Source organism: Doryrhamphus excisus, chromosome 18 (assembly GCF_030265055.1).
Source record: "Doryrhamphus excisus isolate RoL2022-K1 chromosome 18, RoL_Dexc_1.0, whole genome shotgun sequence".
Classification (NCBI taxonomy): domain Eukaryota; kingdom Metazoa; phylum Chordata; class Actinopteri; order Syngnathiformes; family Syngnathidae; genus Doryrhamphus; species Doryrhamphus excisus.
The window spans coordinates 3764401-3783555 of NC_080483.1; the positions used below are offsets into that span (position 1 = coordinate 3764401).

General features: G+C 40.7%; 1 protein-coding gene across 3 annotated transcripts; it reads right to left on the reverse strand.

Annotated features, from left to right (window-relative positions):
- Positions 1–295: 295 nt before the first annotated feature.
- Positions 296–17336, reverse strand: LOC131106389 (fidgetin-like protein 2). 3 transcript variants are annotated; one of them, XM_058055383.1, is made up of 3 exons: positions 17192–17336; positions 16605–16820; positions 296–6100 (listed from the first exon to the last, which is right to left on the reverse strand). In XM_058055383.1, exons 2-3 carry the CDS (start codon positions 16627–16629, stop codon positions 4944–4946), a joined length of 1182 nt encoding a protein of 393 aa, XP_057911366.1. In that variant the 5' UTR covers positions 16630–16820; positions 17192–17336; the 3' UTR covers positions 296–4943. The 3 variants fall into 3 exon arrangements, with proteins under 3 accessions (XP_057911366.1, XP_057911365.1, XP_057911367.1); XM_058055382.1 differs by having other exon boundaries at positions 296–6103; XM_058055384.1 differs by lacking the exons at positions 16605–16820; positions 17192–17336 and adding an exon at positions 9304–9310 and having other exon boundaries at positions 296–6103.
- Positions 17337–19155: the final 1819 nt, after the last annotated feature.

Consider the following 19155-nt stretch of genomic DNA (forward strand, 5'->3'; position numbering starts at 1 on the left):
TACATAGAACCAAGTCCATGTTCCACGAACAATGCCTGGAAAATAATAACATTTTTTCTCATATTTTTTTTTGATAGAAATGCAACATCATACGATTATAATATATTTGTTCAAAAACATAATATTGACATTGATCCTATTGATTATGAATGAGTGATTAAGGGAATTCCACCAGCCCAGCTTATGCAACTTTTAAGTCATCTCTCCAGGGGGAGCTGGTGGAAGGAGATTCTCCCAGTTCTACATTTACTCTGATTTTGAGATGCAGTGGAAGAAATAAAACACCAGCACCACATGAAGTTGTCAACATACATTTTAGTGAAAGACAACAGTCAAACATCAAACATTTTTGGCTTGATAGATCCCCCCCCTCCCAAAAAAATCAGATTCAGTCATTTTTTTCCTCTCTCTTTTTTTGGTACAATATCTTCATTTTATTTTTTATGAGGTAGACTCTTAATGTGTTAAAATGGAGAAACATTGTTGCTCCTAATAAACTGGCATATGAAAGGACATGAAATAAATACTTCCATGTACAATGTCTTCAAAATGAGGTAGAAACGGTTATGGAGGATGCACAACAACAAGAAATAACCAAAAAAAAGATAACACGGAAATTTATATTGGGTTGGACACTGAATGAGAACTAACAGCTTGTGGAGGACATTGAAGAGCATCAATTCTTGTAGCTTAAATGCAAGTTTAAATACTTTGCACCCAAGGGAGTTCCAATACATGTTTGGTGTGTGATCATTGTGTCACACGTTAAAGGTGCGTTCACACTTGTCACTCTAGTGCATTTGCTCTGTACAATTCCGAGACCCAACCCTCTGCTTGCAAGTGATGGCTGGTGTTTCACTCGACACAGATCAAATGTGAACACAATGTGTGGATCAGTATTCAAATGTCAGCAAAAATTACAGAAAATACATCATACATTTTGCTCTTCTATGCTGTCTCCTTCTGTATATACAGTATTTATATATACTTTACAGTATGTATGTGAATATCACCTCTGCTCTAAAGAAATTCTACAGAAATAAATCTTCTGTTTTAATTTGTTGTGTAATTTTAATATTTGCTGTTTTTCTTGCATAATTAACTTTTTATTTTATTTATTTAGTGTTTGCTGTCTTCTCCGTCTGTGTGTGTGTATATATATTTCACAAATACCCTTGGTAGATTTTGAATGCGCCTGCTCCAGAGAAATTCACCAGAAACAATTCTTTCTTTTTCATTTTATTCTGTAATTTGAATTATTATTTTCTGGTATATTTTGCATGATTTATTTTTTTACTAATTAACATTTTGGACTTTTGTTTAGTTCATCACTGCAAATATACATCAGTGCATTTTGCAGTTGCAAAACGCATGCAGGGATTACAAATACATAAAAGAAAATGCGTGAAAAGTCACTCAGTTCTGCTCAGTTCTGGGGGGGGGGGCTCTTATTTTATTTAGTGGTGAAATCTAAGATGGTAAATTTAGCAGAATATAAAAATATCAATCAAATATCATGCAGCAGACTGCGTTTTGGTTTGGAATATTTGAGTTACATCACTTAATACATTATTTTTTGTTTTTTAAACTGAGCAGCCTTTGCTCATGTGACAAAAATGCCAGTGTGAATGCTAAGAGAAATGCAGTCTTTTTTCCAGCATCAAACCACAAGCGTGAACACTGAATTAAAAAGAAAATATTTTTGCCAAAATCCTTCAACCAATCAGCATGTGCTCTTAAATGTACTCCCAAAATGTCCTGAAGCAATATGGTCAACTCCAGTTCCACAAGCTGCTGTTTTAGAACACAAAGACTTTATTAAGACCTTTAATAAACGTAGCTATATAGAACATAGTGTATTGTAGCATTGAGTTTGTCACTTGCTTATCATAGAGTGATGCTGCTAACTACACACACTAAACACATTAACATCATTAATCTCTCCACCAAAATCTATGAGGGCATCTATACATGAAGAAAATATAGTTAATATCGCTAAAAATGTCATCCATATGGCATGTATTGTCCTTTCTTTAAAAAAAATATCTCAATTACATTCAATATTTCAGGCCTTGGTGAAAATATCGCCGCTTTCCCGTGTGTGCATGTGAGTGTTTGTGTACACATGTGTGCGTGTATTATCAAAGGCCATGTCAATTCCCTGAAGAGTTGAAAGTGTGTTTTGCTTTTCGACAGCTCCAGTATGGCTCCAAGGGCTCCCTACAAGCGGTAATAACATTCATTCGTATTCATCATCAGTCTGAGGTAATAATATTCTTCCTGAGTATACAATAACATGACAACAAATATTCCTTTCCAGAGGCAAAAAAAAGTTAATGCAAGTCTTGTGTGCATGGAAACACAAGCGGTTTGCTGCTAAGTTCAGCAGTATGTTGCATGATTGTTGCTCATAGTCAAAATATAAGCTGGATTCTTGTAGAAAGGCTTTTAAAAACAATAATGCTCTTCAGCACCTGCATGTAAACAATATGCCCCAAAGTATTGGGGGTGTAACAGTACGTATATATGAAATTGGCTTTTTCGGTATGGAACGTTCGGTTGTTGTAAACAATTATATACAGTGTTTCCCATGAATTTATTTGTGGCGGCCCAGCACTAATACATTAGGGTCATCACAAATAAAATTAGCGCTACCTGCTCATTATAAATTATTTTTAATTAATTATTTTTCATTATCCCTTTGTCTTTTATAATAAACTGAAGAGTAGATAACATTGTAACTAGTTATTATACTTCACCATCTGTCAAAGAATAAGACGATGAGGGATCAGTTTTGCAAATGTATGTACGTATATGTATGTGTGTGTGTATATAGATATATATTTATAAGTGTGTTAAATTAATATTTTGAGTCCTCTAGCTCTTCTTCTCGCTCTTGCTTTTGACATAAGAAAACAAGAGAACAAAAAGGGAACAAAAGAAGCAGCAGAAAAAAGTTCATTTGTGTTTCTAAAAATATTTGTTCTGTTTTGTCCCACTTTTGGTCTCCCACGGCATGCATAAATAATTACATGCGCATGCATCATGGGCAATTATTCAAATTACCCAACGGTGATTTGACAATGCCACAAATGCATTGCCGTCCTATGGGAAACGCTGCTATGTTATTTTTTTATTATTATTATATATATTATATTATTATATTTTATTATATATATATATTAATATATACACACACAGTGGTATGTAAAAGTTTGGGCACCCCAGATTATTTTCAAGATTTTCCGTTATAAATCACTGGTTGTTGGGGCCAGCAATTTCAGTTAATATATCATATAGAAGATGAACACAGTGATAGATGAGAAGTGATAGATGAGAAGTGTAGGATTTACAGAAAGTGTGCAGTAATTATTTAAACAGGTGCATAGATTTGGGCACCCTTGCTGTTTTCTTGATTTGAATACCTTTAGCACTAATTATTGGACCACAAAATTTGTTTGGTAAACTCATTGACCCTTGACCTTCATAAGCCAATCATATGAAATCTTGATCTTGCTGCAGATGGTGTCACTGTGCATCATTTAACTATTCAGCACACTTTGCACAGAGGGATGCTGTCTGGGAAAGTCATGCGGACCAAGCCTTTTGTGTACATGCCACAAACTGAGGCGTTTGAGGTATGCTGAAGCACATTTGGACAAGTCTTCATTTTGGAATAAGGCTCTGTGGACTGATGAAGCTAAAGTTATTTGGAAATAACAAGGGGCCGTAAGAACAAAACAGTTGAACAAACACTTGCTTCCCACAGTAACATTTGGTGGTGGTTCCATCGTGCTGTGGGACTGTGTGGCAAGTGTAGGTACTGGCAATCCTGTTCAAGTTGAAGGTCGCATGGATACCAGTCAGTATCAGCGGATTCTTGCCAACTGTGTTCAACTCAAATTGCTGGTCCAAACAACCAATGATTTATCAAGGAAAATCTTGAAAATTATCAGGACTGCCCAACTTTTTCATACCACTGTATATACCACTATATAATGATATCTGAGTTTTCTTGTTTAATGTTTGTATTTTAATTGAGAATTATAATATTCAATAATTAATTCTCAGCATTTTGCAGTTCCTTATGTTTCATTGAAAAAAAATCATTAAAGCTGTTATATACTTGTATACAGTAGCTTGTATACCTTTACGGTATTCAGTGCTTTGACACTGTTACCTCATTCACCTACTCATAACACAGCATTAGAAGCAACTAGGTGTTCATATCTTGCCCAAGGATACTTCAACGTCGTCACGGGAGGACAGAGGATCGGACCAGCAACCATCAAGTTGGGAGACGACTGTACCACCTGAACCATGCCTCCCCTACATACAAGCTTTGCAATTTTATGCTTTGCATTTGTTCCTTCACTGTACCCACGAACCATGATTATGGCGTACTGTTACACCCCTATTAAGTATACTGACTTTGTCAATGCCAAAAACACTCAAAGTGCAGCGATGACATCTTGCACTGAAACAACTTAAAGGCCAGGTTAATTTCAGCCGCATGCCTGGACAACAGTAGCATTGAGTGGGAAACAAGATGCAGGCTAGCAGAAAAATAAGAGGGAACGCAAAAAAGGACAAATGGTCATGATTGTGTTGAAACAGCATGACCACCTCAACTTTTGAGTTATTGCTTTCCTTACTTTTTGGTAACGAAATGATCTCTGTGGGCTGGTAGAGAACATTGCTGTTTAGGGCCATATATCATTACACTCGCTGCCATTAAAAAACAAAACAAAACAGCATTTCTACTGCTGGAAGGAAATAAATAGATCCTAAGATACCGTAAATGCTGCCTATGCAGAAAATGTATAGACAACATAAACAGAATACACCTTACAGGATCCAATGCACCGTCTATCTTTGGGAAAACATGGAAAAAGACAAGGATAATCATAAACTTGGCTCTTGTGCCCACTTGTAGTTGAAAATTATGTGTTTTTGGTTTTCAGCTGTGAGGGAATCTCGTAATGGCCTCCAGTAGGGTCCTCAGCTTGTGTGTGTGATGCCGCTATCTTCATAGACATCCTCTGCTGAGAAAAGCTGTGCTCCCCTGACACACTCTCCACGGGCAGGCCGGACTGGGGGCTGTATTCTCCTGTGCCACGATAAGAGGGTGACACAAGGGACTTTGCGGGTTTGTAGGCCTGCGGATCAGAACCTGAGCCACTGACGTCATAGTTGCTGCCTTTGCTGACGCCGTTGCCGTACTTTCTATAGCGCGATCCCTCCACCTCAGCTTCCTCTTGTTCATCCTCCCCCATCGCAAAGGCCTTGCGTTTCAGCGTTGTTCCAGCCTCGGCACCTGCTCCCAGGCTGTGAGATGGGTAGCCGTAACTGCCCCCCATCATAGTGGGCCTGGGGGTCAGTGGAGTAGGGGTACTAATCCCAGAGGGTAGATAGGAGGCACTGGGGTGGCTGTATCCAGAAGAGAGGCTGTTTTGGGGATAGCAGCCCGGTGGGTAGTTGTAGACCGGAGTGCTGGCGCTATAGCTATGCACGAGAGTGGGTGTTGCCTGCAAAGTGTGAAGAGGGGCAGGGGGAAGTGCTGTGCCAGGCTGAGGGCAATATCCTGAGGAGAGGTATGTGCTGTTGTAGGCAGGAGGATAGTCCTGTGATGATGGGGCACTGCAAGGGCTGGTGCCACTGTAGCCTGTGTCTGAGGCTGAGTTACTGCTCACAACAGTCACACTTCCTGTGGCGGGAATGCCGGAGCCCATCTTGGTGCCAGTTAGTGCTTCAAGCCCGGGGTAGCACTCGATGCCCTGGCTGATAGCCCAGGGATCAGATTCTGTTTTGAGGAAAGCGCCAGGCTCTGTGTAGGCCCCTGTGGCAGGACGCTCGTAGGGCAGGTCCAGGCCTGTGTATTTCTCTGCATAACGCTTGAGAAGCGAAGAAGCTGTCAGGGCTGATATGTCGTCACTGGCCCAAGGGTAACCGGCGTGGGCGTAATTGCGGCGAGCGGCGGAATAGGGTTCATGTTTGTGGACAGACGGGGGTGATGTGGTGGAGGTGACATCTAGGTGCTGCTCAGGCCACTGAGATAGAGGGGCGGTGTGCTCCGGAGACCAGTGCATCTTCAACAGACCTGCTGGAGACAGCACAATCAGGTCACATCTTATTATTATCACAGATTATACAAGCTTTAGGTTAGTGACCACTTCTCCACTGCCCAGGTAATCCACTTACCTCACAGTTGTGGCATATGAAGATATTGATTAGACAGCATGGTTATTCAACAGGCGTGCCTTCGGCTGACAACATTAAAAGGCCACTGATAAAGGTGCGGTTTTCTATCATGACTGTGGATTTATTTATTTACATTTATGGATTTATTTATTTATATTTGTATTATTTATAGAAATTTATGAACATTACTTGGTGGCTACAACAGCTGATACATAGAGAAAGGGGAGGATAAGTTAAGTTTGAGCCACAGACTGACCGCAGAGGTTCTTGTCAAACTAACTCAACGGGCATTTACATTTGTTTAGGTTGCAAGACAAACTTGCACACGTTGTACGTCTTTCTGGGTCATATGTTTCATGTTTTGGGCAAAATGTAAATGTTTTCATACATACATACACTTTAATTTCGAAGAGAAATTCATACGTCACACACGGATTATGTGTGTTATGCGCACATCCTGCATACTTGACCTACATGTGTAATTAGTGCGGCCAACGCATGTTCATATATTTTGCATTTCTCCTTAGATATCCTCCATAGATATTTCTCCTTCATGCTCACCACAATGACACCCTTCAGGAAACAAAAAAACAACAATTTGGAGAACGTCAAAAATGTAAATGCCAAAAAATAATACGTCCAATTTTGACCTTGGCTTTGCTAAACCATGGCCATAGTTTTATGAGTTATTGTTCATTGTTAACACCAGTTCTCTGTTGTGTGTAACTAGTTTGAATAGCATCTAATTATCCAGATTAAAATGGAACATTTTTAGCCTGCCCTAACTGAGCATTGTATCAGCACTTAGCTTGTGCTCTTCCACACCATTTCATTGAGGCGGAGGGCGGGGGAGGGGAGCAACTGTTCTAATCTTTATGAGAAGCCGCTAACATAGCCCCCAGCCTGGTCTCCACGGCGATAAGCCTCCATCAGCCGGAGCTCTGTCCTCTTCCTTTTTCTCTCTCACATTGGGTCTATTGTTGTTTCTCAGCGAGTCTCTTAGTCAACAAAGCTGCCCCCACTGAGCGTGTGATCTAATTCGGCTCAAACCTCAGGGGTGTGCTGGACAGGGAGCGCGAATGAGGGTGGGGTTAGTGTGTAGCAAGGGTAAATTAGAGTACTTTGTCAGTGACAGTACTCCGCAAAAGCTGTTTTCATGTGTGTTATAAACGCTTACAAAAGAAGAGAGTGTCTGCAATGGCCTCCTCAGCCCGTTTGGCCCAGCCTGGCTGACATTCCATGCATTGTCGAGTATTTTAATCTGTCTTGATCCCAGGCTTGGGACAAGTGTCTTCCATACAGCAACACCTGACAGTGTCCTTGATAAAGCACATTTAATTCACAATAACACTACAGGTTTTACACAGCAGCAAACCGGACATGGCCAATTCAACTAAGTTGAAATGAATGCCATATGCCCCACTCTACTAAATGAAAAAAGTTTCAATTGCTATTTGACAGCAGTTTACACAAAATATATAAAACCAATTTCCACCTCTCGACCCAAGAAAGAAGCCATTATGATGGGTGTCTTATATAGATTTGAAGCAGGAATTCTTTACTATTGTTTGAGGCCATGTCTTTAATAAGGCATCGTGTAGGAAATCAGTAATTAAAATCGCCTCTACACCGATTTTATGGTTCCATAGCTTTAAATCTGAAAGATTTTCCCAATTTTTGTAGATCTAAAATTCATGGAGCTTAACTTATTTCCTTGGATTTCGGTGCTGTCAAACTACTAAGTGCCCGGCATTTATAAAGCATTCAGAACAAACCCGACTTTTCATTTTTCAATAAATAATGGATACAATTTAACAATAAAATATAGCTTCATTTCTATGAAGGCATTTGAGGTCACAGTCGGCTTTTCATATAATCAAACTGCAGAGTGCAAAGTTTGTTTTTGGCTTTTATCACACACTCCACACACACACACAGACTGTCACTGTCTACATGCAGATTACTGCAGGTCGCGTCACATGTCCACCAGGACCACCAGATGGGACTCTAAACGGTCCACATGTTGATCCCTAAATTAAATGATCCTTCAGCCCAATAATCCCGCTCATCCAACCAGGGATGGCAGCCCTCTAGGCCGGCACAGGATGGGAGAAATCCCTACACTCGAGGGAATTCCCGATCATGGCAGTGACCCACACACGGGGGGCACAATAAATATTACACGGTCACAAAAACACTCACACAAAGAAACAAAAGACAGCAGTTTTTTACTATACAGCTCAAAGCCGTCATATTCATGTTCAGTTTTTGCACACATTTCCATCATCTTACATTAACTGAGTCAACATGGTGTTACTGTGCCAAAAATTAAACAACATATGGGTCAATATATTATTATTAATTAATGTATTCATTATTTAACACACCAACCAAAGCGAGTGAACCAACTATGAGTAATACCTGAGACATGGAGAAGGGATAGTCCAAAAGTATCCAGTAAGTAATCTGTCATTGTAAACATGGGACATGGGACTTCCCTGTTTGCATGTTATATACAGACATCAATAAAGCACTTTGCATGTATTTTAAACAGCCAACAGTTAGTGCTTATCTTCAACAGATGGCTCATCATCGATTGAAGGCCTATTCCAGTGCAGTAATCTAGTGGGACATGGAACCCCCCCCCCCCTGAAAATTGGACAGAGGAATGTAAAAAAAACTTTGAGTGGATCACCAAGCTGGAGGGTGCGCAGATTGAGAAAGCAGACTAATGAAGGATTAGAGCAGGCTTTATCTCGCTGGAGTGTCACAGTCTGACACTCAGGCTAAACAAAGTGGAGAAGTGGCACCACTGGAGAGAAATATTGGTAATATCCTTGTGTAGAAGCCTATTTGATAAGCATGGAGCCATACAGTAAATATGATAAATACAAGAATGTAGAAATTCAACCCTAGATGACTGTCATCAAATTTTGTATTCATATGAAACTATTGTGTAGCTTTTGGGTTTTAGCAATGATATAGTGAGCATATATCAGGCTCTTTAATAATACTTATCTTTATCTAATCTTTAATTTTACTGGTTGAGCCACCCAGCAACTGCAATCAAGCGTTGGCGAAAACTTGCAATGAATCGCTTACAGTGATGTGGAAGAATTTTTGCCCACTCAACTTTGCAGAATTGTTGTCATTCAGTCACATTGGAGGGTTTTTGAGCATGAAGCGTGTTTTCAAGGTCATGCCACAGCATCTCAATAAGATTCAGGTCAGGACTTTGACTAGGCCACTCCAAAGTCTTCCATTTTGTTTTTCTTCAGCCATTCAGAGGCGGACTTGCTGGTGTATTTTGGATCATTGTCCTCCTGCAGAACCCAAGTTCATTTCAGCTTGAGGTCACAAACAGATGCCCGGACAGTCTCCTTCAACAGTCTTTGGTAGAGAACAGAGTTCATGGTTCCATTTATCACAGCAAGTCTTGCAGGTCCTGAAGTAGCAAAACAGCCCCAGACCACCACACTACCACCACCACATTTTACAGTTGGTATGTTGTCTGAAATGCAGAGCCTTAAAGTTCTTTTTGTTCAACAGTGGTTTTGGTCTTGGTTTTGGTCTGTCACGTAGGACGTTTTTGCCCATTGTTTTTGTTATAGTGGGGTGACAAGTGAGGCCTGCAGTTCCTGCAGTTCAGATGTTGTTGTGAGGTCTTTTGTGAGCTCTTGGATGGGTCGTTTTGGTTGCCCAGCCACTCCTGGGAAGGTTAACCACTGTTCCATTTTTTTCCTCATGGCTCTCATTGTAGTGGAGTCCCAAAGCTTTAGAAATGGCTTTATAACCTTTTCCAGACTGATAGATTTCAATTAATCTCAGTTAAGTCATGTTTGAACAGGTGGAACACTTTCTCACATGTAGGTTTTGGAATTTCAACAGTTTAATTTAAAAGCTGCATTTTTGTTTAGTTTTATTGTAATTGACTAATATTTAAATTTGTTTGATTATCTTTGAAGGGGACCTATCATGCTCTTCCCACTTTTCTGACCTAAAAATGCAGTTAGAATGTAGTATCCCCGTGTTAAATTATGCCAAAGATTCAGACAATGAGGTTTGCACATTTGAAAGTCAGCCCTGGAAGAAGTTTGGCATTGTTCAAAATGCTCGGTGTAAAAGGGCATGGTAAAACTGCCCCTTTGTGACATCACAGAGTTGCGGACTTCCTTATATATAAACTCTCTGCCCTCCCCCAAGGTCTGCCTGTGGCCTTCCCTTTGTGCTCTGCCAGGGAAATCTATGGAGCATGGTTCTCTGCCAGGCAAAACTTTTATTTGACTTGAATTGATTGTTTGTTGCCATGCTAATTTGTGTGGCCAGACTGGAGCAGAAGGGGATAGAAAAGAAGAGAAAAGAAAACAGAGGGGGGACAGAGACAAACACAACATCAAATCGGAAAATGTCCATAAAGACCTTAATGGACAAAATAATAAAAACCACATCGATAATACCAAAATGAAACAGTTGTACATATTAGAGGTAATTGTAGTAATGACAATATTAACCATAGTGAACAGAATGACAATAACTGTAATGCACATGATTGTAATAACTATAGTTATCACAATCACTGTAATAAAATCAAGACCAGCCCCACAAGAGCCAGTACACTAACGCCCGGGAGAGCACAGCACCCCCAGCAGAACCGGCGCAAAGTGCCGCTTAATGCTCATTAGGGTCGCGGGGGTATACTGTAAAGTTACAGGGACCGCCCTTAAAAAAACAAAATGGAATGAAACTCAAATTAATACCCCCCGCATACAGTTGCCATATTAGGGTTAAAACTCCCTCACTCAATTGCAGTTTTTCAAAAAACAATGCATTAACAAATGATGTTTCATGGTTGACTATTAGTCACCTGATATGTCATATTCTGGTCACTACGGGTCACACTTCCACACTTCTCTATTTATTTTGATACCCACACAGTCAATGTGGCACAGCTACATTTTGCATGTGTTTTGTGTTTGTTGCACCATGAGTGAGGGAGGAGCGTGGTTTGATGAATGAGTGTCAAAATAGACATTTTTTAGGGATATTGGCCATATATCTCATTTACTCATTCATTGCTGTAGCATCATACATTTGTGTTAGAGCAAGGGTATTAGTTGTGTATGCGCGAGTTGTGGAGGGAGTTGGTGGAGGGCTGGCTCAGGAATTAGGAGGGATGAGTGAGGGAGCCCTGGCCCTAATCTAGCAACTGGTGTTGGCTGGGAACTTGTCGAGAGCCCTCCATTCTTGGCTACGCTTGGCTTAGCAGGAGACAAAGATGAGAACTAAGCCGGCTTGGTACTGGGACAGCTTCCCTTAATCAGTGTGAGCATCATACAGTCTACTGCCAGTTTTGGGCTCATCACACATCTCTCTAAATGAATTACATTATTTTATCCCCTCAATGTTCAAACTCCCAATGGCAACATAAAAAGCTTTTTCTGATTTTTGCAAATTATCATATATACATGCATGGTACATGTCTGCAGTATGAGCACGTATGTACACAAAAAGCAGTCTCAAAGAGCGGACCAGCAATTAAGTCCATTTTCATTGAGCATAGCAGCTCGGACTGCGTTCAGTCTTGGAAAGTCAATTTGTGTCAGTTTTGGTCCGCACGTCATATTATTGTAGTTGAGACTGTCACAGGAGGGGATGGCAAGACTACAGAACACGCTGAGGCAGGAGGAGAAGCAGAGGAAGTTTACAGAGTAAATGCAACAAGGGAGAGTTGGAGGAACAATCAAAAGTAGGAGTATCACAACCCAACTCGCGAGATGTAACTACACACAAGATTGGACCCATGAAACTGAGACAAGATGACATTTACCATTAATTACAATGAAAAAATATGAACGAGTCACAAAACCATGCAGGTGAGTTTTGAAATGTTTATTGTCCCACAAATTGACACTAAACAACATTACTGTCTACAGTTGAGGCAAAAAAGAATCTGTTATAATATGAAAATATTTATTAGCATAATAAATAGTGAATCATAGTAATGCAATATTTTTGTTAATATGACGTCTTCTGTGAAAGTTGCGTAATTGGCATATGTGACTAATTTTTTTTCACATTTTTTTCATACTATCACACTTATCTCATTTTGTGGAAATATGGGGTAATAACTATAAAAGCAATCTTCACTCTTTACTGACCAAAAAAGGTCAGTAAGGATAATTCAGAATGCCGCCTGCAGAGAACATACTAACTCCTTATTTCTAAAATCACAAATACTTCAAGTTGCTGATATAGTTAATCTTCAAACAGCTAAAATAATGCATAAGGCTAAAAATAACCAATTACCTAAAAATTCCATCCAATACTTCTCTACAAGAGAGGAGAAATGTGATCTCAGGGAAGAACTAAATGTGAAACACTTGGACAAGGTTAAAAAGCCATAGCATTTCAGTATGTGGAATCAAACTATGGAATGGGTTGAGTATGGACCTCAAACAAAGCACAACGATGAGCCAAGTCAAGAAACAATCCAAGCAGTTGATGTTTGCTAAATACAAGGATGAAAGAGTCTTGAACCAGTCATGATGTGCTATATATATCACTATATTGACAGTTACTATGGCACCCATTATGTCATTGTATGGTCATATCATCTCATGCTTCGGTATGTGACAAAAAAAAATAAAAATACAAATAAAAAAAATAAAAATAAAAACAAATAATCATAAAAAAACTTAAATTGTATTAGGAAAGCAGGAAGTGAACAAATGTAACAGTTACTGATTGTAAAAGTACCAGATGGAAGGGTAGGATTTGATAAGCTTTGCTTCTTCCTACTCCTTTTGGACATGTGGAACTGTGAACTGATTATGTGATGCACTCAATTGTAATCTGATGCATGCTCAAATGAAATTAAACCATTACCATTACCATTACTTCTGCAATGAGGCCAGTTCCACAGATAGCCACTGCAGCACTTTGGATGTGTGTTTTGCCAGCAAGACAAGGTGCTGCCAAGCTAAGGAGGAGTGTGTTGGTCTCTATTGGGCTGCATAATGGAGGTTTTAGAGCTTCTGGACAGGCATTGCACTACTGCTGCACAATCAAAGAGGGATCTCACCTGGCGGATACTTCACCTTTGTTGACTGCTTGCATATAATTACCAAAAAAATGCATAATGCAAGCAACACTTCCTGTATTAACCAGACAACGATTCATCCAATAAATACAGTAGATTGATGCAAACAGCTGCAACGGCAGTAAATCTGGTATTGCAGTACATATATATGTATGGCATTCTCAGTGAAGACGAAGACAAATGATGCAAGTTCTGAATGTTTACAGAAGCTCGCAGGACCCGTGGTCCACTGCATGGTCACTTGGAGTCATTAAGGGCTAATTAGATGAAAGTAGAGGTGGGGGAAGGGACTGACTAGGAATGGGATTTTGGGGGTTGTGAAACATCAGAAGTGGCTGTGGAAGGCAAAAACACACACCATGCCTGGAGTTCTTGCACTCCACTTCCAATAAACATGTCCAGCAGGAACACAAACACACAACTGCACAAGCTGAAGTGTGTCTTTGTGTACTGTAGTGTAGACACACAGTCCTGGTCATCTTTCAGATGAGTCAGCGTGCTGGAATGCCAGGAATCTAACCTGCGCTCTATTTACACAGCACATATCCTCAACATGAACTGTCCACTTCCACACAGACTGTACTTGCGCATCAGCTGTTTGTGCATTACTAGCTCAATTGTGAAGAGTTGATTCCGGTTCCCATATAACACAACGTAGGGCCGATAAAGCATTCACTTTCATTCCTCACAGCCTTATCTCCTCTGGCGAACAGAGTCAAGGGGACTGCATTATTATGTAAGCAGCAAGCAGAGTCCAACATGAAGCTGGGAAAGGAAAAAGGCTCCTCTGCCTTTCCTTGCGGCAGGCCTGCATAGCACACAATCAACTGTATCCTGTCATAACAATCAGACACAAAGCCTCACTCATGTCTTCCTTTTGAATGGAGTATGAAGACATTATTGCATGATCCTTCTGGTTTCTACTTTAGCTCATTGTAAAAGACGACTGTGTCCGAGCCTGTGTGGTCAATCTTCCCCTCCCCCAGCCCTTCAGTTCACACACACACACACACACACACACATGTGGCCGAGGCCAACCCGGCCCCCTTTTGCTTATTGTGTCCACTCATATATCAGGCTGCAGCTGACCAGTGCCTCCTCACGTCGTCTCCATCTGCCCTTCACTTTGCTTTTTTACTTGCCAAAAGACACTCAATGAGGGCTGAAGATGTGCTCTAATTTGCTTAACAAGCTGCTTTAATTATAATAGATGCCTAATGTGTGTGTGTGTGTGTGTGTGTGTAGAGGAGGGCACGTTAATGTGTGCTCCTGTGCAGGACTAATGAGAGGCTGTTGACACCAGCTTACTAACGATCCAGCCTACATTCACACAACCGTTCCACCCTGGTAACTGGCCACTAAAACAAGCTTACATCGCACTCTTGATGTCAACACAGCCCCGTAATGAGAGCAATATTTGCAGTCTGCAACCAAGAAGCAATTAAAATAGCACCAGTGTTAAAAATACATGAGCAGAAATCTAACAAGAAGCTGTGAGTCTTTTTCGGAGGGAGGAATGTGACATATGCATGCTAGCATGGCTTGTGTCTCACCTAAAAAAAGACCCTCCTGCTCCCGGAAGGTACACTCAGTTTCTTTTCTTCCTTTTGTGCTTCAAAAAGGCAGAAATAAATCCCTGTTGCATTATTCCAATCAGGTTAGTGGCCTAATCCTGTTAAAGCTAGCCTTAATCAATAACTCACTCATTCAGTGGCAGCATATTCATCAGCCTGATCATCGCAAATATATGAGTGCTGCACAATGATGTGTTTATGCACCTGGAGAACTGGTCTTACTGGGACACCAGTTTCTCCTAGACCAGGATTTTGCACACCGATCAATGATTTATTTTTGGCTAAAATGCTGCAAGCCCCACCTCAGAGACAAACATTTTTCGGGCACCACACACCTATGTGTGCGATGCCTACAGTGTTGGCACCATCCCATATGAATGGCTTGAATTGCATCACTTTTTTGTTCCCTCACAATGGCAACTCCAAACTGAATGGGAATGTTTACAATGACAATAAAGCAGTACAAAAAAGTACAAAATCTGCACTCACAGTGAAAGGTTTTCACTGCTGTGCCATGTGGGGACCGAGACACCATCATCATCATTTTGTTCTATTTTATCATTGTAGGTTGAAAGTCATGGTTTGCCAGTACCACCGTTTTTTAGCTGCTAATTTTCATTTCTCATAGCATTTGTTGATTTGCCATTGTTTGTATTTCTTTGTTGGCTTTTCTTTCTTTCTTTACTATTTTACAAACACAACACACCTCAAAAGCTTCCAGTCTTGCTGCAGTTGACTTAGTCATTGTTTAAGTTTCAGATCCATATGATAAAGTACATGTTATATATCATTTAAGTATTCTTAACCTTCGGTCTAGGGCTATTTTCCTTATATTGTTATGGCATTGTTTTTCCTTGTAACATCAAGCAAGATCAATGGAACACCACTATAAATTAAATCTTCAAGATTAAATACTCTAAATGCAGAAAATAATCAAACTCACTTATTTGTTCATATGATGCACACAGAGCAATGAGTCTCCTTTCTGCTTTAAGTTCCGTTCTGTCGCCATGAGGTGTTCAGGCACACTCGTAATTGGGAGTGTTACTTTGGGAACGTGAGGCAGTATAGCAGTGGTTTTCAACTGGTTTAGCTCCAAACCCTAATTGCAGTACTTTTTCAAGCTACATGAGTTACGCAGGTACCCACTTATCCCACTTATCACTTTCACACTTTATAGTGATTAAGCACAGTATATGCCCATTTTTCTATTTTCTGGCAATATAGCCATATTTATGTACTGTAGTTTTTGAGCTGAAATAATGTGAAATGCGCTATATAGCTTTAACAACAGCCCAAGTTGTTTGGCAAGTTGGGAAGACATGAGAGCACAGACGCTATTGTCTAAACAAACTTGCACTATATTCACATAGAGGCTGAACACGTTCTGTGAAATTCCTCAATGCAAAGCCTGGAGACTCAGCTGTAAAAGCCATTAGTATGTCTGTCCACTCGCCAACACTGATTCTGGTGGGGCTTTGCACTGGCAAAAAAAGGTTATGTCATTACCCAATGTCCAGTTTGTCTGTGCTATTAGCGTGCTACGCTTATTTGAGATGTTTGAGTTGAAAAAATTCCACAATTTGTGTTGCTGCCTGTCACTGAGCAGGTGATGGTGGGTACCACAGCCAAACCAGTTGAGAATCACTGCTGTTCAGGATTTACCTTAGACACACCAGCCTACCTCTGCTGCTACAGGATGACCTTATGGTGCATTCATGCAGACTTACTGTAAGGAGTGACAGGACTGAGCATTCTGCAGCCCCGGCCCCACGAAAAAAAGGACAGGACCGGGTCCACTTGGTGCTAGTGAGACGCCAGCTGCATGCTGCAGGACCCCACCGGGCTCCGGGGAGTGAGAAGGCTGCGAGGCGAGTTAGCAAGTGGACCTCTGCGCTCCTCCATGGTTCATGTCACACCTTGAGGCAGCTGGGACAGGCGGCCACCTGAGGAACGCACACAGGCAGAGGCGTCAGACACCCAGAGATACCGTCTCGTCAATTTCTATTGATGCAAGGAGAGTGACGATAAAAACATTTTTGCAGATCTTCGTGTGCTCAAGTGATTTGGAATGCCAAATGTTCTAATATACACGGACAAGTTCCTAATCCCCTGAAGCTCACAAGCATAGCAACGCATGCAAAAACAAACAGACGGAGAAAACCTTCCTGAAAGCAATTGCAAGAGAGGACATGCAAAGAATGTATCAAACATGATGAGTGTTAGGACGATCCTTGGGTTGACCTACACAGGACACACTCCAAGCAACAACATATACAGTGGAACACGTGTAAAATATTTTACACATTTTACACACCTGATCACGCATCGGCTTGATTTAAAAAAGTAATCCACTCTTCGGCAAAACAGTGTGAGAGAGTGTGTGTGTGTGTGTGAAGTGTGTGAGGATTGGACTCTCTTGTGGGACCATATCTTTCTCTCCTCCACTCCCTAGATCGCCCTTCAGCTCCCTCCCTCTCCTAGTGACAACAGAGCAGCATATACATCCCCTCCCCCAACTGCAGAACCCTCCCCCCTTTTGTTCAAACTATTTCAGCAGGAAGAGAGAGAGGGAAAAAGTGACCAATCAAGCCATGTCAGAAGAGCAAGCCTCCTGCTGTGCTGCATAAATATGTGCATGCATGCTTGCATGTGTGTGTGCATTATGTGTGTGTTATCTTTTGGGACAGTTTGATTAATGAGCATGCATGCCGGAATAATGGGGTTAAAAATGTTGAATTTTCTCTTCGGGTGACCACATGAGAAGTTCGGTTATTGTTAATGACTTCTATTGATCCACCACATTGATCCCAGCATTGTTGGATGGGTGGGGTTGCAACAACCGTGTCAATATTACCTAATTCCTGATGCCCCCTACCCCATGCACAAGCATGCATGGAAAAGAGCAAATTACCTCAGTTTTTGGCCTTAATCTTTTGACTAAAACACTAGTTAATGTCCTCACCTGTACATCTCAACTAGGAATCATGTGAGCACACTGCTTTCAATTCACTCGTATCATCCATTGTTTTGTTTAGCCTCTTCAACGTGGAAACACAGCTGTGCTTCTGCATTTAGAATTATGGTGTAGGCGGGACAAGCTGCTCAACTCCTCATGTTACTTAGCTGTAAATGCTCATGGCTCAGCAGAACACACACCACAAACACCAGGCAGGCCCTCTGTCAACAAGCATACACACTTCTGACATGTGTGAGTCGATTCTTCCGTTCTGTCATGTATCATATGGTATACGCTTAGTAAACATACAAAATTTAAGTATTTTTTCCATTGGAAATAATGTCAATCCAATTACAGTACAGTCCCTCAGTAGGATCCGCAAAGTTGGATTCCTTGTTTGAATATTTGATATTAAGGGAAAACAGTTTACAACATTCTAAATCCGATTTGTTGCATTATGAGCGCCCTCTGAACATGAAATAACACACCTATAATCACCTCTATACTCCTATTACCCTGGATAGTGGCATATAACTGGAAATAAGGCATGACAGAATTTTCTGGACAGCGGACTTCCTACCGTGGTTATTGCTTCATTAACAATGTAGAACACTAGATACTGTATTGTGTCTAGCTTACATTGGTATTTTCATTCATTTATTAAATTCACTTTGATGCTTGAAAATTTTTATTTAGGCCAAGAACTTGCAAAATTTGCTTAAATATGCATGTTTTTTTCACTAAACCATAGTCAACCACAAAACAGTGCTAATTTATGAACTCATTTAATTTGAAAAACCATGATAGAGTGAAGGTATGAAATTTAAACGATTGTAATCCATTGCATTCATTCATTCATTTTCGAACACTTATCCTCACAGGGTTGCAGGGGTTCTGGAGCCTATCCCAGCTGTCTTCAGGTGAGAGACATAGACAAACAACCATTCCCACTCACATTCATGGGCAATTTGGAGTGGCCAATTAACCTAGCATGTTTTTGGAATGTGGGAGGAAGCTGGAGTCCCCGGAGAAAACCCACGTATGCACCGGGAGTACATGCAAACTGCGCACATACCCCTGAGATATACACATACTGAGATACCCCAGGATGGAATCTAACTCAGGTCTTCTAGCTGTGTGGCCTGCGTGGTAAGTCAAAAGTTGATGATGATACCTTTATTTACCCAGGCAAGAGATTTAAGAACAAATTATTATTTACAAATGCAGCCTAAACAAAGAGAAAAAGCACTTTGATGGGAAAGGGGAGTGCTGAAGATAAGAACAACGTTATATAAAATTACAAATATTAATACAATAAATAT